This window comes from Danio rerio, chromosome 4 (assembly GCF_049306965.1).
Source record: "Danio rerio strain Tuebingen ecotype United States chromosome 4, GRCz12tu, whole genome shotgun sequence".
Classification (NCBI taxonomy): Eukaryota; Metazoa; Chordata; class Actinopteri; order Cypriniformes; family Danionidae; genus Danio; species Danio rerio.
Window position 1 is genome coordinate 45,211,468 of NC_133179.1, and position 19,000 is coordinate 45,230,467.

A 19,000-nucleotide genomic window follows, 5' to 3' on the forward strand; every position below is an offset into this window, starting at 1 on the left:
GAAACACCAGATTCCATGTCACGGTACTGCGGTGTGGCTCCCAGGAGACAGCTCCTGCCATACTTGCATGTCAGGATGGCCGAGCGGTCAAAGGTGCTGCGTTCAGGTCGCAGTCTCCCCTGGAGGCGTGGGTTCGAATCCCACTTCTGTCCGAATGATACTGTAACACTGACAAAGCGCCGCATCACGCGTGCTTTAATACAAGTGCACCGAAAGGGGATCAAAAGAATTGTCGTGGGATGGTGTTGATTTTTAAGGTTTGCAGGGCATTTTTTCGTCAAATCCTCGTACAACGTCAAGTCATGACATTTGACAGATCCACGACCTTGTATCGTGCATCATCCAGTGAGCAGAGAGCCAATTGAGAATGCGCGTAAAAGCAAATCTGAATGTTTCCGCTCAGTTTCTAACAGGAGACCCTCCGCTTGTAAAGCCATCGTGATAACCACAGGAGCCTCCGGTTAGGGTGAGAGCACTGTCTTGTGGTGCCATCGCAGAGAGACTGAAAGTCACTTTCCACAATGCTTTCATTCAATGTTCTACGCTGGTGGAATCACTTTGCCATTCCCACTCGGATTACGGATACACTGGTCTCCTTCAAACGACAGCTATCTCTTCAGAGTACACCCGAACCCCGGTGAATATCCCTCTCTCTAAAGAAAACGACACTCCTACTCTAGACTAAATTCCCTGAGCACAAACAAATTACTTGGAATATATAGCCCTTTTTCGTATGCATTGCCTCGTCTTGTTGAATCGCTAAATACCTCCACTATTGTATGTCGCTTTGAACAAAAGTGTCCACTAATTGTATGCTTCGGCCCAGTTTCGAACAGGAGACCTTTAGCGTGTAATGCAAACATGATAAACACTACACTACGGAAACCAATAGGCCAGTGGTGCTTCAAGTATTTATAGTCTTTTTTTATAGAGCTGTCTTGTACGGTCCGCATCGTGGAGGGCCAGGAAACGCACTGGCCACCTGCTCATGCACAACACATAGCTAAAAGAAATCAGATTCTACGCAAGTTTGCAACACCGCGAGGGGAGGTAAACACTGAGTTGAATTCAAACTTCTAGCCTCACAACGCTCTGCAGAAAGAATGTTTTCAGTGAACATCAGTACTCAACAGAAGCCTGATTTGACAATCGTCGTAAAAGCCAGAGGTTGTTTCCACCCAGTTTCGAACTGGGGACCTTTCGCGTGTAAGGCGAACGTGATAACCACTACACTATGGAAACCTTCAGAAGTACAACTAGCAGATAACCCTTTTTGATTGGGTGCCTGTTGACGATCAATGCTGGTGCGGCAGTGGATGCTATTATTTTCTCGCCAAAAGAAGAGCACTGTTTCTGCTCAGTTTCGAACCAAGGACCTTTCGCGTGTTAGGCGAACGTGATGACCACTACACTACAGAAACCCCACAAGTGCTTTCCCCAGCGAAGTTAGGCATGCAAGGATAAAACAAGGTGTACGCGTTTGTCAATCAAGCGGACAAAGCCAACTCAGCGTGACAAGCTCCCTGCAGGTATTAGGGCCAATTTACAATCCGGGCCCAACACAGCTGTACAGGTCCTAGCGAAATGTCCCCTTTCGTCCCAGTTGAAGCACCTGAATTCTGGGAATTCCTTCATCACATGGTCTGAGCTCATGCATAGTCGACAGGTTTTTACCTGATTGGTGTGCATGACTCTAAAGTGCTGTGCCCCTTCAGCCGTCTCGATTTTGGTACTGTATGGTAGGGAGACCGTCTCTTCTGGAAATCTGTTTTTTACAAACCTTGTTCCATCTTCTATGCTTGTGCCTGGATACAGTCTTCTTTTAGTTTTAGACATGGGGAAAACTCCCCATCCCTCTAGCTTGCTTAAAATTTCTTCATCAGCTTGGTAAACAGGCAGATGCTTGAACGAAACAACATAGTCTCTGTTTTGTATCCTCCGTACTTCAGATTTCACTCCTTTAATTGTCAATCCATTGTCTATTAAAATTTCGGTGTCATCTTCAGTCTCCATTGTTACTTCATACTCCCTTGTTTGTTTGGGTCTCACCGCCAGAATTCTTCCTTCTCCAATCAGCTCCGTGACTGCTTTGATTATATCAAACCTTCTTGCATCTTTTACATTTTCTACTTCTACAGTTACTGTTGCTTCCTTTGTGCACACTCTTCTTTGTATCTCTTACTTATCCTTACCTTTTTCACCTCTTCGTTGGCCGGGCTCTTCATTTTATTTATCTTTTTGTCTGCTGTCAAGTCCATTTTTTTTATCTCTTCGTCTATTATCCAGCCAATTTTCTTTATCCTTTCGTGCAAGTCCCTCCATTTCCGTGTCGTTGCCGGGTAATCTGTCCATAATTAAAAATAAAAATCACAACATAACCACCCTTCAGTCAGCAAAATGCTGCTGTTGGGTGGTTTTTAAAGACAAAAATAAAACAAACAAACAAACCACTCAAGGTCAATAAACAAAAAGGTAGACAAGCAAAATGGGGAGAGCCTTTCTCTCCTCACTGCTGCCAACTCACTTCCTGTTTGCTCTATAGCGCCCTCAGGGTGGTATGGTCGTAAGCAATGACAGCTGTCAAGTGTTGGCTATTGAAACTAGGCGCAGCCCCAGGAGCCGAGCACAGCTTAGCTGCCTGCTGCGCCAATGAGGTGTACAGCCGGAGCTGGGCAAGCTGTGAAACACCAGATTCCATGTCACGGTACTGCGGTGTGGCTCCCAGGAGACAGCTCCTGCCAAACTTGCTTGTCAGGATGGCCGAGCGGTCTAAGGTGCTGCGTTCAGGTCGCAGTGTCCCCTGGAGGCGTGGGTTTGAATCCCACTTCTGACAAACCGAGCCTGTGGCGATGCGCTCTGCCTGAAGTCTTTAACTCCCTGCCACCATGTCCGAATGATACAGTAACACTGACAAAGCGCCGCATCACGCGGGCTTTAATGCAAGTGCACCGAAAGGGGATCAAAAGAATTGTCCTGGGATGGTGTTGATTTTTAAGGTTTGCAGGGCATTTTTTCGTCAAATCCTCGTACAACGTCAAGTCATGACATTTGACAGATCCACGACCTTGTATCGTGCATCATCCAGTGAGCAGAGAGCCAATTGAGAATGCGCGTAAAAGCAAATCTGAATGTTTCCGCTCAGTTTCTAACAGGAGACCCTCCGCTTGTAAAGCCATCGTGATAACCACAGGAGCCTCCGGTTAGGGTGAGAGCACTGTCTTGTGGTGCCATCGCAGAGAGACTGAAAGTCACTTTCCACAATGCTTTCATTCAATGTTCTACGCTGATGGAATCACTTTGCCATTCCCACTCGGATTACGGATACACTGGTCTCCTTCAAACGACAGCTATCTCTTCAGAGTACACCCGAACCCCGGTGAATATCCCTCTCTCTAAAGAAAATGACACTCCTACTCTAGACTAAATTCCCTGAGCACAAACAAATTACTTGGAATATATAGCCCTTTTTCGTATGCATTGCCTCGTCTTGTTGAATCGCTAAATACCTCCACTATTGTATGTCGCTTTGAACAAAAGTGTCCACTAATTGTATGCTTCGGCCCAGTTTCGAACAGGAGACCTTTAGCGTGTAATGCAAACATGATAAACACTACACTACGGAAACCAATAGGCCAGTGGTGCTTCAAGTATTTATAGTCTTTTTTTATAGAGCTGTCTTGTACGGTCCGCATCGTGGAGGGCCAGGAAACGCACTGGCCACCTGCTCATGCACAACACATAGCTAAAAGAAATCTGATTCTACGCAAGTTTGCGACACCGCGAGGGGAGGTAAACACTGAGTTGAATTCAAACTTCTAGCCTCACAACGCTCTGCAGAAAGAATGTTTTCAGTAAACATCAGTACTCAACAGAAGCCTGATTTGACAATCGTCGTAAAAGCCAGAGCTTGTTTCCACCCAGTTTCGAACTGGGGACCTTTCGCGTGTAAGGCGAATGTGATAACCACTACACTATGGAAACCTTCAGAAGTACAACTAGCAGATAATCCTTTTTGATTGGGTGCCTGTTGACGATCATTGCTGGTGCGGCAGTGGATGCTATTATTTTCTCGCCAAAAGAAGAGCACTGTTTCTGCTCGGTTTCGAACCGAGGACCTTTCGCGTGTTAGGCGAACGTGATGACCACTACACTACAGAAACCCCACAAGTGCTTTCCCCAGCGAAGTTAGGCGTGCAAGGATAAAACAAGGTGTACGCGTTTGTCAATCAAGCGGACAAAGCCAACTCAGCGTGACAAGCTCCCTGCAGGTATTAGGGCCAATTTACAATCCGGGCCCAACACAGCTGTACAGGTCCTAGCGAAATGTCCCCTTTCGTCACATTTGAAGCACCTGAATTCTGTGCATTCCTTCATCACATGGTCTGAGCTCATTCATAGTCGACAGGTTTTTACCTGATTGGTGTGCATGACTCTAAAGTGCTGTGCCCCTTCAGCCGTCTCGATTTTGGTACTGTATGGTAGGGAGACCGTCTCTTCTGGAAATCTGTTTTTTACAAACCTTGTTGCATCTTCTATGCTTGTGCCTGGATACAGTCTCCTTTTAGTTTTAGACATGGGAAAAACTCCCCATCCCTCTAGCTTGCTTAAAATTTCTTCATCAGCTAGGTAAACAGGCAGATGCTTGAACGAAACAACATAGTCTCTGTTTTGTAACCTCCGTACTTCAGATTTCACTCCTTTAATTGTCAATCCATTGTCTATTAAAATTTCGGTGTCATCTTCAGTCTCCATTGTTACTTCATACTCCCTTGTTTGTTTGGGTCTCACCGCCAGAATTCTTCCTTCTCCAATCAGCTCCGTGACTGCTTTGGTTATATCAAATCTTCTTGCATCTTTTACATTTTCTACTTCTACAGTTACTGTTGCTTCCTTTGTGCATACTCTTCTTTGTATCTCTTGCTTATCCTTACCTTTTTCACCTCTTCGTTGGCCGGGCTCTTCATTTTATTTATCTCTTTGTCTGCTGTCAAGTCCATTTTTTTTATCTCTTCGTCTATTATCCAGCCCATTTTCTTTATCCTTTCGTGCAAGTCCCTCCATTTCCGTGTCGTTGCCGGGTAATCTGTCCATGATTAAAAATAAAAATCACAACATAACCACCCTTCAGTCAGCAAAATGCTGCTGTTGGGTGGTTTTTAAAGCAAAAAATAAAACAAACAAACAAACCACTCAAGGTCAATAAACAAAAAGGTAGACAAGCAAAATGGGGAGAGCCTTTCTCTCCTCACTGCTGCCAACTCACTTCCTGTTTGCTCTATAGCGCCCTCAGGGTGGTGTGGCCGTAAGCAATGACAGCTGTCAAGTGTTGGCTATTGAAACTAGGCGCAGCCCCAGGAGCCGAGCACAGCTTAGCTGCCTGCTGCGCCAATAAAGTGGACAGACGGAGCTGGGCAAGCTGTGAAACACCAGATTCCATGTCACGGTACTGCGGTGTGGCTCCCAGGAGACAGCTCCTGCCAAACTTGCATGTCAGGATGGCCGAGCGGTCTAAGGCGCTGCGTTCAGGTCGCAGTCTCCCCTGGAGGCGTGGGTTCGAATCCCACTTCTGACAACCCGAGCCTGTGGCGATGCGCTCTGGCTGAAGTCTTTAACTCCCTGCCACCATGTCCGAATGATACAGTAACACTGACAAAGCGCCGCATCACGCGGGCTTTAATGCAAGTGCACCGAAAGGGGATCAAAAGAATTGTCCTGGGATGGTGTTGATTTTTAAGGTTTGCAGGGCATTTTTTCGTCAAATCCTTGTACAACGTCAAGTCATGACATTTGACAGATCCACAACCTTGTATCGTGCATCATCCAGTGAGCAGAGAGCCAATTGAGAATGCGCGTAAAAGCAAATCTGAATGTTTCCGCTCAGTTTCTAACAGGAGACCCTCCGCTTGTAAAGCCATCGTGATAACCACAGGAGCCTCCGGTTAGGGTGAGAGCACTGTCTTGTGGTGCCATCGCAGAGAGACTGAAAGTCACTTTCCACAATGTTTTCATTCAATGTTCTACGCTGGTGGAATCACTTTGCCATTCCCACTCGGATTATGGATACACTGGTCTCCTTCAAACGACAGCTAACACCCATCTCTTCAGAGTACACCCGAACCCCGGTGAATATCCCTTTCTCTAAAGAAAACGACACTCCTACTCCAGCACTAAATTCCCTGAGCACAAACAAATTACTTGGAATATATAGCCCTTTTTCGTATGCATTGCCTCGTCTTGTTGAATCGCTAAATACCTCCACTATTGTATGTCGCTTTGAACAAAAGTGTCCACTAATTGTATGCTTCGGCCCAGTTTCGAACAGGAGACCTTTAGCGTGTAATGCAAACATGATAAACACTACACTACGGAAACCAATAGGCCAGTGGTGCTTTAAGTATTTATAGTCTTTTTTAATAGAGCTGTCTTGTACGGTCCGCATCGTGGAGGGCCAGCAAACGCACTGGCCACCTGCTCATGCACAACACAAAGCTAAAAGAAATCAGATTCTACGCAAGTTTGCGACACCGCGAGGGGAGGTAAACACTGAGTTGAATTCAAACTTCTAGCCTCACAACGCTCTGCAGAAAGAATGTTTTCAGTGAACATCAGTACTCAACAGAAGCCTGATTTGACAATCGTCGTAAAAGCCAGAGGTTGTTTCCACCCAGTTTCGAACTGGGGACCTTTCGCGTGTAAGGCGAACGTGATAACCACTACACTATGGAAACCTTCAGAAGTACAACTAGCAGATAACCCTTTTTGATTGGGTGCCTGTTGACGATCATTGCTGGTGACGCAGTGGATGCTATTATTTTCTCACCAAAAGAAGAGCACTGTTTCTGCTCGGTTTTGAACCGAGGACCTTTCGCGTGTTAGGCAAACATGATGACCACTACACTACAGAAACCCCACAAGTGCTTTCCCCAGCGAAGTTAGGCGTGCAAGGATTAAACAAGGTGTACGCGTTTGTCAATCAATCGGACAAAGCCAACTCAGCGTGACAAGCTCCCTGCAGGTATTAGGGCCAATTTACAATCCGGGCCCATCACAGCTCTACAGGTCCTAGCGAAATGTCCCCTTTCGTCACATTTGAAGCACCTGAATTCTGTGCATTCCTTCATCACATGGTCTGAGCTCATGCATAGTCGACAGGTTTTTACCTGATTGGTGTGCATGACTCTAAAGTGCTGTGCCCCTTCAGCCGTCTCGATTTTGGTACTGTATGGTAGGGAGACTGTCTCTTCTGGAAATCTGTTTTTTACAAACCTTGTTCCATCTTCTATGCTTGTGCCTGGATACAGTCTTCTTTTAGTTTTAGACATGGGGAAAACTCCCCATCCCTCTAGCTTGCTTAAAATTTCTTCATCAGCTAGGTAAACAGGCAGATGCTTGAACGAAACAACATAGTCTCTGTTTTGTATCCTCCGTACTTCAGATTTCACTCCTTTAATTGTCAATCCATTGTCTATTAAAATTTCGGTGTCATCTTCAGTCTCCATTGTTACTTCACACTCCCTTGTTTGTTTGGGTCTCACCGCCAGAATTCTTCCTTCTCCAATCAGCTCCGTGACTGCTTTGATTATATCAAACCTTCTTGCATCTTTTACATTTTCTACTTCTACAGTTACTGTTGCTTCCTTTGTGCACACTCTTCTTTGTATCTCTTGCTTATCCTTACCTTTTTCACCTCTTCGTTGGCCGGGCTCTTCATTTTATTTATCTCTTTGTCTGCTGTCAAGTCCATTTTTTTTATCTTTTCGTCTATTATCCAGCCCCTTTTCTTTATCCTTTCGTGCAAGTCCCTCCATTTCCGTGTCGTTGCCGGGTAATCTGTCCATGATTAAAAATAAAAATCACAACATAACCACCCTTCAGTCAGCAAAATGCTGCTGTTGGGTGGTTTTTAAAGACAAAAATAAAACAAACAAACAAACCACTCAAGGTCAATAAACAAAAAGGTAGACAAGCAAAATGGGGAGAGCCTTTCTCTCCTCACTGCTGCCAACTCACTTCCTGTTTGCTCTATAGCGCCCTCAGGGTGGTGTGGTCGTAAGCAATGACAGCTGTCAAGTATTGGCTATTGAAACTAGGCGCAGCCCCAGGAGCCGAGCACAGCTTAGCTGCCTGCTGCGCCAATGAGGTGGACAGCCGGAGCTGGGCAAGCTGTGAAACACCAGATTCCATGTCACGGTACTGCGGTGTGGCTCCCAGGAGACAGCTCCTGCCAAACTTGCATGTCAGGATGGCCGAGCGGTCTAAGGCGCTGCGTTCAAGCTGGGGAACAATCGTCCAACAAAGAAGGGGAAGAAGGGAAGAAAGGGGGGAAGAAAGAAAGAGAAAAAGGGAAGAAGAGGGGGAAAAAACGAAGAAGGGAAAGGGCGAATTCTAAGCTTCCTGGACACGCCTTCCCTGCACCTGCTTTATGTCACGCACAGGGCTGATAGTGGAAAAAATTCCTGAGCCTGAACTTTTTTTCCTTGCTGATGTTTTAATTTAAACGCATTTATTTTATGTATTCGTAGTCATACTTCCGTACGTAATATAGTCATTTGACAGTACATGTCAGTCAAATTTATTGTGGCATGCTTATGTATGCCAGTAATGTCAGTGACACATGCCAGTGTCAGTGATCTTGTGACATGTGCCAGTAGGTGTCAGTATAAGCACGTTATAAGCACATTAATCTTATAAGTCTCTTTGCTTTAATATTTAAAAATCATTAGGCAAATGACACCTGTTATCTTACATGCATATATGTTATGAGTTTTCAACATGCATTTTATTATAACTTTTTAAAGGATATTATTTAAAATACCTTAAAATGAAAATAAGTTAAATAATAAAATAAATGAATGAATTAAAAACATAGAGAAGTCCATATTGTAGGGAACAAAGAAACTGCCAGGATGCAATAATATACAGTACAACAGATAAGTGTAACCCCTCCCATACATAAGCATGCCACAATAAATTTGACTGACATGTAATCAAATGACTATATTACGTACGGAGGTATGACTACGAATACATAAAATAAATGTGTTTAAATTAAAACATCGTGGAGTAGCTCAGCAAATAAACTAACTTGCGACGCGATAAATTAGGTTAAAAGTCGCGTAATGATTAAATATGGTTTTGCTCGGGTTAATTAATGTCATAAGCTTCGCCGGGTGTCGATGTCACTGCAGTGACATGCAGCGCGACACTCTGAGTGGCACAGGTCACTACACATGTCACGAGCGAGTGACACATGACAGTGGAAAACTGGACGTGCCACCGGAAGTGTCACTACACTCAGTGGCATGTGCCAGTGTCATCTGTACGTCAGATGTCGTGTCACTCCATGTTAAAACTGCTACTGTGAATCCGCGTTCAAGCGCACACAATAAGCTAAAACTCGCCCCAAGCACCGGCAAAAACAAATAACAATGAATGTGTCGAGGAAAGAGTAAGGACATATCTTAATTATTTATTAATAAACTTATTCTGAGTCAGTGTCGCAAAGATCCTGACTGGCAACCTTCTTTTGGACTCGCCTTTACAGTGAAATTCATCTTTACGGATTACATGAAGGAGTTTTTTTGTTTTCGATTTGTTTTATTTCGTTAAGTAATAATTTAAAGCTTTCTATAAATATATTTATTATGTCTGTGAGGCATATACATTTTGCTTAATTTTGTTAAGCGCTCCTGTTAAAAAACCAGACGACAGAAAGCGCATAATTTTGATTTTCTTTATTTGATAAAAACGCTGGAACGTTTTTTGATGTATTACTCGTACTTTGTGAGCAAAAATGACGGATAACTTTAAATTGCTCCCACTGAAAAAATGCAAGTGATTGCTCTGGCGCCTCGATGTCCTGCAAGCTTTTTATAAGCAAACTATGCGCCTAATAGCACACATTCTTTAACGTTTAAGCTACCATTGTTTTATACTTGAACTGTTTTATATCTTTTATTTTAGGCAAGTCGTGATGATCTGAGAAGGCAAACTGATCAAACAGACAATGATGGTCTTCCGCTGGGCGCTGTTCGTTAAAAAAAACAACAACAAAAAAAACTTATTTTTAACGAATAAAAAATGCTCCAAACGTTTTTCTAAATAAGCTGAATAAAAAAACGAAACTAAATATAAACACTTTGCCATTAGGCTACATACAAAACTGAACTATTTCATAGCTGAAACACTAAGTTGTTTAAGGAGAAGGGGGAAATATATTTTTGTCCCGTCTATTGCTTCACCGTTATTTCGAGAATAAACCCAGCGTAAATATGCAGATGTCATTCCCAAAACATATCAGCGTGATATGTGCCGAAAACGAAAGTTTCATACAAATTCTGAATGGATTATAGCCTGGAAAGTGCAAAGCACGCTCCTCTTATTATCACTAAAAAGCGTCACTAATCTTAGTTCATAGAGATCTCACAAAGATCCGTTATTTATAAAGCTCTCTAAATTACACAATCTTTTATTTACATGGCGTCTACACTCAAAAGATGATTCACGAGCACACAACATGGCACTTAATAAAAACCAATCCGGCGCTTTCAGCAGTGAGTGAATTCTGTGAATCTAGAGAAATGACAGATCAATATCCGTGAACCTGATTTTTTTTTTCCCCGCAGCCACAGTACGCCGGAAATCCGGCGTGGTGCCGGAACGCTATCACCCCTGCACGCATAGTGATACTGTTCTGTGTTAAAACAACGCAATTTGAGTTACATTGATTTCGATTGCAGGTGCTCACCAAGGCCGGGGTTCGAATCCAGCTAAAGACGCTTTATTGTTATTGGTTAATTATTACTCAATAAACTAACTGTTTAAATGTGTAATGCTCCAAGGTAAATAAAATATGCCTAAGCGCTTTATTCTTGTGTTTTTTGACATTCTTTCATGAAAAATAAAGCATACTAACTTGAATGTGTCACTATTTAGTAGTTGTTGTAGCATTGTTATGCTTATGGTTATTATTGTTCTGTATTTTGATGTACAAATGATCTATAGAAATGTCATATAGTGTACACACACACACACACATATATACATATATATATATGTGTGTGTATATAGTGTGCATAGTGTATATGGAATTAAAAGTCAAGTAGTCAGTTATTTATATATGCATTATTTATCTAACAACTGTCAACAGAACAGTAATGAATATAGAGTAGAAAATGTAAAAATAATAAATTAGTTATTAATAATACAGTATTAACAATATAAATAAACAATGTTAATAAAACGTTAAATACAAACAGAAACCGACACAAAGTGGACTTAAAAGTCAAGGACATTTATTAATGCAATATTTATTTAACAATGGTCAACAAAACAGTAATGAACATGGAATAAAAATTCTAAAAAGTTAAATGTTAAATATTAACAGAATAAATACAAAATTAACAAATTAAATAAAATGTTAAATAAATTTAGAAACCATCAATAAGTGAAATAGAATAAATTTAACTATTATGGTTGTAACCTGTATACACTTTATACATACACACACATATAAATAATAAATAAGTTAAATAAAATGTCAACAAAATAAATAAACTTTAAATAAATTTAAAATAAAATAAATAAACTTTAAATAAAACTTTTCTGCAATAAAACAGAATCAAACAAGGTAATTGAAGAACTATTATGGTTATAAAGTGTATAAACTATAGACATACACATAAATAATCAACAGTTAAATAAAATGTTAACAAAATAAATTATTTTTATAAAATGTGAAATAAAATAGAAACCAACAAGTGAAATAGTATAAATTGAAGATCTATTATGGTTGTAAACTTTATACACTCTGTACACACACACACATACACACACACACACACACACACACACACACACACACACACACACACACACACACATATATATAAATAATAAATTAAATAAAATGTTAACAAAATAAATACACTATTTAAATAAAATGCGCAATAAAATAGAAACCAACAACAAGTGAAATAGAATAAACTGTAGAACTATTATGGTTATAAACTATATAAATACACACACATATATAAATAATAAATAAGTTAAATAAAATGTTAACAAAATAAATTATTAAAAATTAAAATGTGCAAAAAAACAAGTGAAATAGAATAAAATGAATTATTATGGTTATAAACTGTAAACACTATACACACACACACACACACACACATAAATAATATAAAAGTTAAATAAAATGTCAACAAAATAAATACACTATTTAAAGAAAATGTTAAATAAAAATATAAACTAACAGCAAGTGAAACTGAATAAACTGAAGAACTATTACACTATATACATACACAAACAAACAAACACATTATTTTGGGTTGGTCCTTTTCATTTCCTCTAGCCACTCTTCTTTAGTTAAAGTTTCAGTCTGTGGGCAGTACACCCTGCCCCTGAGTTGGCTATGGCCTGTGGCATTTGTTTTGAACTGCCCACACTTTTTACAAGTGTTCGCTTGAACAGTTCTACGGTACGGTCTTTTGGGAATGGCTCCAGATGTGGACGGTGATGCAGCAGGCTGTGAGCTGGTACTGGACATTGTTGGCTGAAGTGGTGGCTGTCTGAGTGGCATCCCCTGCACCATTGGGATACCCTGGGCCATCTGCACTCCTTGCATCATCGGGATACCCTGGGCCATAGGGATTCCCTGGACCATTGGCACAGCCTGGAACATTGGTACACCCTGAAACATCGGCATACCCTGGTACCCTGGTGTAGCTGGGATGTATATGTTGGGTACCATCTGCAGCGATGCTCCAGGTGCTGGTGGTGTAAATATGACCTGGGTCTGTACTGGTGCCTTGGGTCTGAGTGGGGGTCGTCCAACAGATGTCTGCCTCTGCCTTGCCTGACCTGCTGTGCTCTCTGGCAACACATACTGGTGCTGCTCTCCTGGTTGGTCTGGCTCTGTCCGAAGACTTTTGGCAACTGGGAGAGGCTCCTGGGCTTCTGGGAGGTGTTGAGGCAACTGAATACCCTGAAGCAGCACAGACAGCTCCTGTTTCTTCTGTCTGTTATTAAACCACTGAATCAGGGTATTCTGGTTTACCTCAACCAGCTGCATGGATGTACCTCCCATTACCAAGCTGTTGCCCAGTACGAGTTGCCTAATCCTGCGGTAGTCTTGCAGGATCAGAGACCATCTTGAAAGGGTTCCCTTGCCTTTTCGCTTGGGACTAGGGTGGATGGTACAAAGCCTAATAAAGATGGTCTCCACAAGACGGCAACAGTCAGGCCACTGAGCAGGAGCACTGCTCGCACCCAGCACACATCTGGTAGTGCTCTCCACGCCAGGGGTGTGAGTGGGCTTCTTGGGTGTTTTAAATCGCCCACTCAGCAGTCGCTTCTGGTGTTGAGCTGCATACTCCACCTGCTTCTTGTCTTGGTCATGCAGGCTTTGCCAAAGACCAATGATCTCGTTGGCCTCCTGGTTGGTGAGGCTGAGGCTTTTGTGGGTCCGAAGCTCAACCAGATATTCAGCCAGCCTGTCCACATGCTGGAAGCCCGGAATATTTTGGTAGTCAACAGCCTAATGAAAGCACAACAAAATAAAATAGCATATTAAATTTTTCAATGCATAATTCCATAATTGTTTCTGTTATCATGTTGAAGCTGCACTACGGAAATAAACCTGATGCGTGTTTGACTTTACACTTTATTTTAAAATTATTCTAGATCACTGTAAAGACAGAAATTAGTGGGACTTACAGTCTCTTCATCACCATCATCATCGTCGTCATCATCATTGTCTTCGTCATCATCTTCCGTAGCCTCTTCTGGCTCTAAGGGCACAGGTGAAATTGGTTCTTCAGGCTGCGCAGGTGGGTCAGGGACCAGTGCAGGGCATGTGGAGACTGGCAAAGAAGCGACACTGCTGGTGACTGCAGTGGAGGAACCCAATCTCAATGTGGAGGAGGATGGTGACAGAGCAGCCTCCGGATCAACAATAGTGTGATCCTCACTGATGTCACAGAAGCCCTCATCTTCTTCTCGCTCATCCACATTGAGATCCTCAATGAGCTCAGCAGTCTGCCCACAGTCTGGGTTCATGTTCTGCAGTGCCTGACCAGTCTGCTGAAACAGATACTGCACTCCAATGAGCTCACCTGAAAAAAATAAATGAAACATAAATAAACAAATTTTAAGAGCCATGTTTGATTGGGTGTTGAAGTAGCAAGTAGTTTTAAAAGCTCAACGTCAAGGAAGAAACAAACAAAAACATACATTTTAATCAGAGATCCAAAACATAATAAATATTCAGGACAAAACATCTAATGAAATGCAATGGAAATACAACGAAGACAGAGAAATGTACAAATAAATTTCCCTTAAAGCTTGTAGCATTATGTTTGATAATGACATGTAATAATAATGTAATGATAACTTTTTATCTTGCTTTACTTTAGTAAATAGTCATGAAACAATACATTTGTTCTTACAAATATTTAAAGACAAGTAAAGATTTCACAGCACAAAGCTCATGAACATTGACCTACTGTATCAAACTGGATACAGTAGATGGAGAGAACACAGAAATTGCAGGTTTATTAACAATAGCAACAAACAACAAACAAACACACAAAGACATTTAATGCGTTTTTACACAATGTTTGTGCAGAATCATAGCTGGGATGAAACGATTGAGGTGTAAATGAAAGGACTCGAGAGATGTGGAGCCCCTGGCAGGTCCGTAGCAGAACACCTCCCTTGGTTATGCTCCCCGTTTCAGTATAGAGCACGACACCAGGGGGTCCTGAATGCATTTTATATGCTTTTTTTGGACACTCCAGATGTGCTCCATCCTTTCCTTGTCTAAAAGAGGAATGCCCAGCGAGTCATTGCCCTTGTTGCTCATGAGCTCAGTAAGAAGCTGTTCAAGTAGAAGGGTGGTAGTCTCCTCCCCACGGGTCCTCCTCCGGCAATGGAGAGCCAGCTCCTCCCTGGTGAGATGCTTGTTGACATCAGCATCTGTCAATGCAGGCCAACATTGGGACATCAACAATGCTCGCTTTGCTTGGCGTAGCAAAGAAACATCAGCTGCATCCCATTCAAAAATGCACGCAGAGATCTGTGACATGAAGATGGGATACAGTTGATGAGCATCAGTTGTACGGCAATCCTGCGCAAAAAGTGCCAGATGTCCAATTTCACAGTCAACTTCGGCCATCCTCTGAACCTGGCTTTGAGTTTGGTCTCACCCACATAAGTGCAGCACCCACAGTCCACATACAAAACAGCAGGTGGATCCACACCAGCCTCCTGGTATCTTCTGACCAGCCCATCCACCATCCTGTCCAGTCCTGCTCCTTCCTGGGCAGTGAGCACACTTATCAGAACCTGACCAAACTCATTGCCAACAGAGGTGAGCCAGAGTCCTGTTCCTCTTGCTGTCCCGGCCAGCTTTTTTGTGATCTAGATTAGACAAGAGAAGAACCATGGTGTATCGTCAGATCAAGCAGACTACACAAAGGGTTTTTACCAATGCTGGAATATAATAAAGAAATTATAAATTGATGAATATCCACTAACCTTTTTAGTTGAATCCATTTTCAAGATGGACCCATGGGTCGATGTTATCCTGGCATGGATTTCATTCAACCTTGTCAAGATGTCCTGGCTGTAGACAGTGAGGAGCCACTTGCAGCTTGGCACAACTGTAGGTGCTGGGGGCTCCTGGAAGGTGATCGGCAACACCCCAGGTCCACTGAGGAAATCCACACACTGAGTGGTGTAGCGGGCCCCTTGTGGGGCTGTTGCCTAGTCCACGCTCACGCAGTAGGCGAATGACTCTTATATCACAGGCGTACCTTAGGAACAGAAGAATATTAATATAAACATATATATATATATATATATATATATATATATATATATATATATATATATATATATATATATATATATATATATATATTTGTAAAGTATTTTCATATATCTGTGATGATAGGTTAACAACTGCACGAGGAATAAAGGTGTTCAATTACTCACTTCTGTGTGAGAATGACCCGAAACTCTGAGCGATGGCCAAGATCCAGCTGCTGCAAGACAGTCTGACTCCAGGACACATGCGAGGCTTTGCACTTGGTACAGATGAGGGTTTCTGTAACCATGTTGTACATCCTGTCGATGTCCAGAACCTGCCGTGCCCTTTTGTGCAGACCTCCACCTGTCAGCTGATGCTGTCCACATGCAGGATTAGGGCAAAGGACTTTGACCCTCCACAGCTTGTATGGCATCCACAGCAAAAGTGAATGACAGAAAAATCTGTCTGGAGCTGGAGCCTGATTGTATGTAAGTGCAGGCTGTGGAGGGTAATACCAGAGCTGGAGGTTGTCTCGAAGCTCTGGCTTTCCTTTGGACCCCATTTTAAAAAGCCTGCTGGCAATCCACTTGTGGTCCTCTGGTGGCAAGGTTTCAGCCCAAAGGCGCGGAAGTGGAACAGCTGATGGAGCTTGCAACAATGACCCAGAAGGTGCAGTCTGTGAAGGAAAATAGATAAAACCTTTAGTCTGGTAATGTAAATGCACCTTACATATTTGAGTGAGTACCCTCACATGTTATCATGATTATAATCTAAATACCTTTGATTTTAAGTGATTGTTTTTAAATACCTTATTATGTATTTCAATTCCAAAAATCATTAATAGAATTTCACCAATAAACATTTTCTTTAAAGAAGCAAACGTATTTTCCAATACAGTTATTTCTCTTTTTCCTTTCTACTTCTTTTCCATCCATTTTCTTTTCTTTTACTACTGTGAACATAAAATATCAACAACAGAAGGCAAAATTTTTGTGATTCTTTGCTTTATTTTTTCCTCTTTATTTTGTTAGCATTTATACATATATCAAGCTTAGTTAATTAACATCAAGTCAATTTAATTGGCTGGTCTTAAAACCACTTTGTGTGAATTCAGCTGGGGCAGCAAATATGCAAACCAAATTACCTTTTTTGGACAGAAAATATGAAATGACTTACTGAGACAATGCCAGACAGCTCTGTGGAACTGGTCACTGCCGTAGTGGATGTGAGGACGGGGGCAGAAACTTGAAGGTCCTGTGTCAGTACAAACAAGCAGTATAACAAAGTGCATTTTGTAAATATATATCTATAAGTAACATTAACTAATCAGAATTTTTTGCAACCATTACTTTAGTTGAACATTAATGTATAAAATACATTGGAAATGAATGATTGCTGCTAAACTGTAAAATTTTGTCACAGCGCTTTTATGCAGAACAAAAAGTTTAAAGAATGGTGCTTATTTTTAATATATATGTTTTTATGCACTAAAAGAATACTACAGAGATGTTTTATTGAGATTTAATGTGACTGTACTTAATAAAAATACGAATTTACGTAAAACAAATGCTTATACCAAATTCTCTCAGAAAGCTATGTGGATTATGACAATACTTACAGCCATGCTTGGTGTAGAAGCACTACACACTGCTGAACTGGGCTGAACGTCAAACTGTGATGGTCTTCTAGCCACACTAAGATTTGGCTTTGCTGCAGCAATGTGGGATCCGGAAAATCCTGGTTTGGTGAACTCAAAAAGGGCAAGACAAAAAGCATTTCATTAAAAACACTGTGTTCACAATGGCGAAATGTACACTACTGTTCAAAGGTTTGCGATCTGCTCAATGTATTTTTTTAATGTTTTAATTATGTTTATCAAGGCTACATTTATTTGATAAAATATTTAGTAAAAACTGGAATAATGTGAAATAATAATATAGGCAAATTAAATAAATAAAGAATAATTTATTCAAACAATTCAAATCAAATAAAATCTACTTAATTTATGAGCAAATCAAACACAATAGAATTCTTGCAAAATATGAGTAATATTAAGCTTTTATATTTTAACAATAATAATTTTTTGAACATTAGTGTATATCACATTAAATTTCAAGCAATTAGAAACTATCTTTCTATATGTCAGTTGTACAATCAGTTTGATTTCTCTACAGTGTTTCGAGTTCAAGCTGTTTTTTACTACCACCCTCTGCTACTTTTACAGGTAGAAATAAGATATAAGTTAGAATAGATTTAATTAGACAACTGGTTCATTGCAAATAAATGTGACACATTAGGCTTTGATTAAAATTATAGTTTTCTGGATCAAGGAGCAATATGCAAACAAATATTTTTTTTACTACCAAAGGAATAAAGTATTGCATTATGTTATATACAGTATTATTGTACTATTATTACATCATGCATTTCAACAAAAACATACATTGTATATTACAACATCACACTATGTGTTATATACAGTTGAAGTCTGATTTATTAGCCCGCTTTTTAATTTTTTTCCACCAATTTCTGTTTAATGGAGAGAATATTTGTTCAGGACATTTTTTTTAAACATCAAAGTTTTAATAACTCATTCCTAAGAACTGTTTTATTTTATCTTTGCCCTGATGACAGTAAATAATATTTGACTAGATATTCTTCAAGACACTTTTATACCACTTAAAGTGACATTTGAAGGTTTAACTAGGTAAATTAGGTTAAATAGGCAGGTTAGGGTAATTAGGCAAGTTATTGTATAACGATGGTTTGTTTTGTAGACTATGCCAAAAAAAAAAGCTTAAAGGGGCTCATAATATTGACCTTGAAAAATGTATTCGAAATAAAACAAATAAGACTTTCTCCCAGAAGAAAAAATATTATCATACCTGTGGTAGCAAAAAAAAAAATATATATATATTTTTAAATAAGTACTTTTTCAAGATAATACCTCAGACTCGTTGTTTAGAAAAAGTACAAATTTTAGCTTACACTTAAAATCAAAACAAAGTATTTACTATTAGTGTTTATTATGTATCATTATCTGAAGACAAGAGGTTAAAATGTAGCTTTAAAAACTGTGACCCTGACCATGACCTGACCATGTAATTTAATCCAATCACAGAAACTCAAACCGACCAATCAGCAAGTGTCTGCTACCCCCCCCCCCCCCCGCTGTACAAGAGGTGT

The 19,000-nt window shown here is 40.8% G+C and overlaps 3 protein-coding genes and 9 non-coding genes across 12 annotated transcripts in view; 3 read left to right on the forward strand and 9 right to left on the reverse strand.

Annotated features, from left to right (window-relative positions):
• znf1046 (zinc finger protein 1046) overlaps nt 1–19,000 on the reverse strand; it is a 659,651-nt gene that overhangs the window by 247,041 nt on the left and 393,610 nt on the right. The window lies entirely within an intron of this gene.
• trnal-cag (transfer RNA leucine (anticodon CAG)) lies at nt 70–152 on the forward strand. Its single transcript has one exon. It is a non-coding gene; the product is annotated as a tRNA-Leu (tRNA).
• On the reverse strand, nt 1,170–1,242 carry trnav-uac (transfer RNA valine (anticodon UAC)). The gene has a single exon. It is a non-coding gene; the product is annotated as a tRNA-Val (tRNA).
• trnav-aac (transfer RNA valine (anticodon AAC)) lies at nt 1,349–1,421 on the reverse strand. The gene has a single exon. It is a non-coding gene; the product is annotated as a tRNA-Val (tRNA).
• Nucleotides 2,751–2,833, forward strand: trnal-cag (transfer RNA leucine (anticodon CAG)). Its single transcript has one exon. It is a non-coding gene; the product is annotated as a tRNA-Leu (tRNA).
• On the reverse strand, nt 3,909–3,981 carry trnav-uac (transfer RNA valine (anticodon UAC)). Its single transcript has one exon. It is a non-coding gene; the product is annotated as a tRNA-Val (tRNA).
• Nucleotides 4,088–4,160, reverse strand: trnav-aac (transfer RNA valine (anticodon AAC)). Its single transcript has one exon. It is a non-coding gene; the product is annotated as a tRNA-Val (tRNA).
• Nucleotides 5,490–5,572, forward strand: trnal-cag (transfer RNA leucine (anticodon CAG)). Its single transcript has one exon. It is a non-coding gene; the product is annotated as a tRNA-Leu (tRNA).
• trnav-uac (transfer RNA valine (anticodon UAC)) lies at nt 6,656–6,728 on the reverse strand. The gene has a single exon. It is a non-coding gene; the product is annotated as a tRNA-Val (tRNA).
• On the reverse strand, nt 6,835–6,907 carry trnav-aac (transfer RNA valine (anticodon AAC)). Its single transcript has one exon. It is a non-coding gene; the product is annotated as a tRNA-Val (tRNA).
• Nucleotides 12,138–14,260, reverse strand: LOC108183444 (uncharacterized). Its single transcript, XM_017355340.4, has 2 exons — nt 13,720–14,260; nt 12,138–13,540 (listed from the first exon to the last, which is right to left on the reverse strand). The coding sequence occupies exons 1-2, from the start codon at nt 14,161–14,163 to the stop codon at nt 12,323–12,325; spliced, it is 1,662 nt and encodes a 553-aa protein (XP_017210829.1). The 5' UTR covers nt 14,164–14,260; the 3' UTR covers nt 12,138–12,322.
• Nucleotides 14,394–17,594, reverse strand: LOC141381690 (uncharacterized). The gene is made up of 5 exons (XM_073947991.1): nt 17,433–17,594; nt 16,991–17,068; nt 16,000–16,490; nt 15,541–15,818; nt 14,394–15,423 (listed from the first exon to the last, which is right to left on the reverse strand). The coding sequence occupies exons 1-4, from the start codon at nt 17,436–17,438 to the stop codon at nt 15,602–15,604; spliced, it is 792 nt and encodes a 263-aa protein (XP_073804092.1). The 5' UTR covers nt 17,439–17,594; the 3' UTR covers nt 14,394–15,423; nt 15,541–15,601.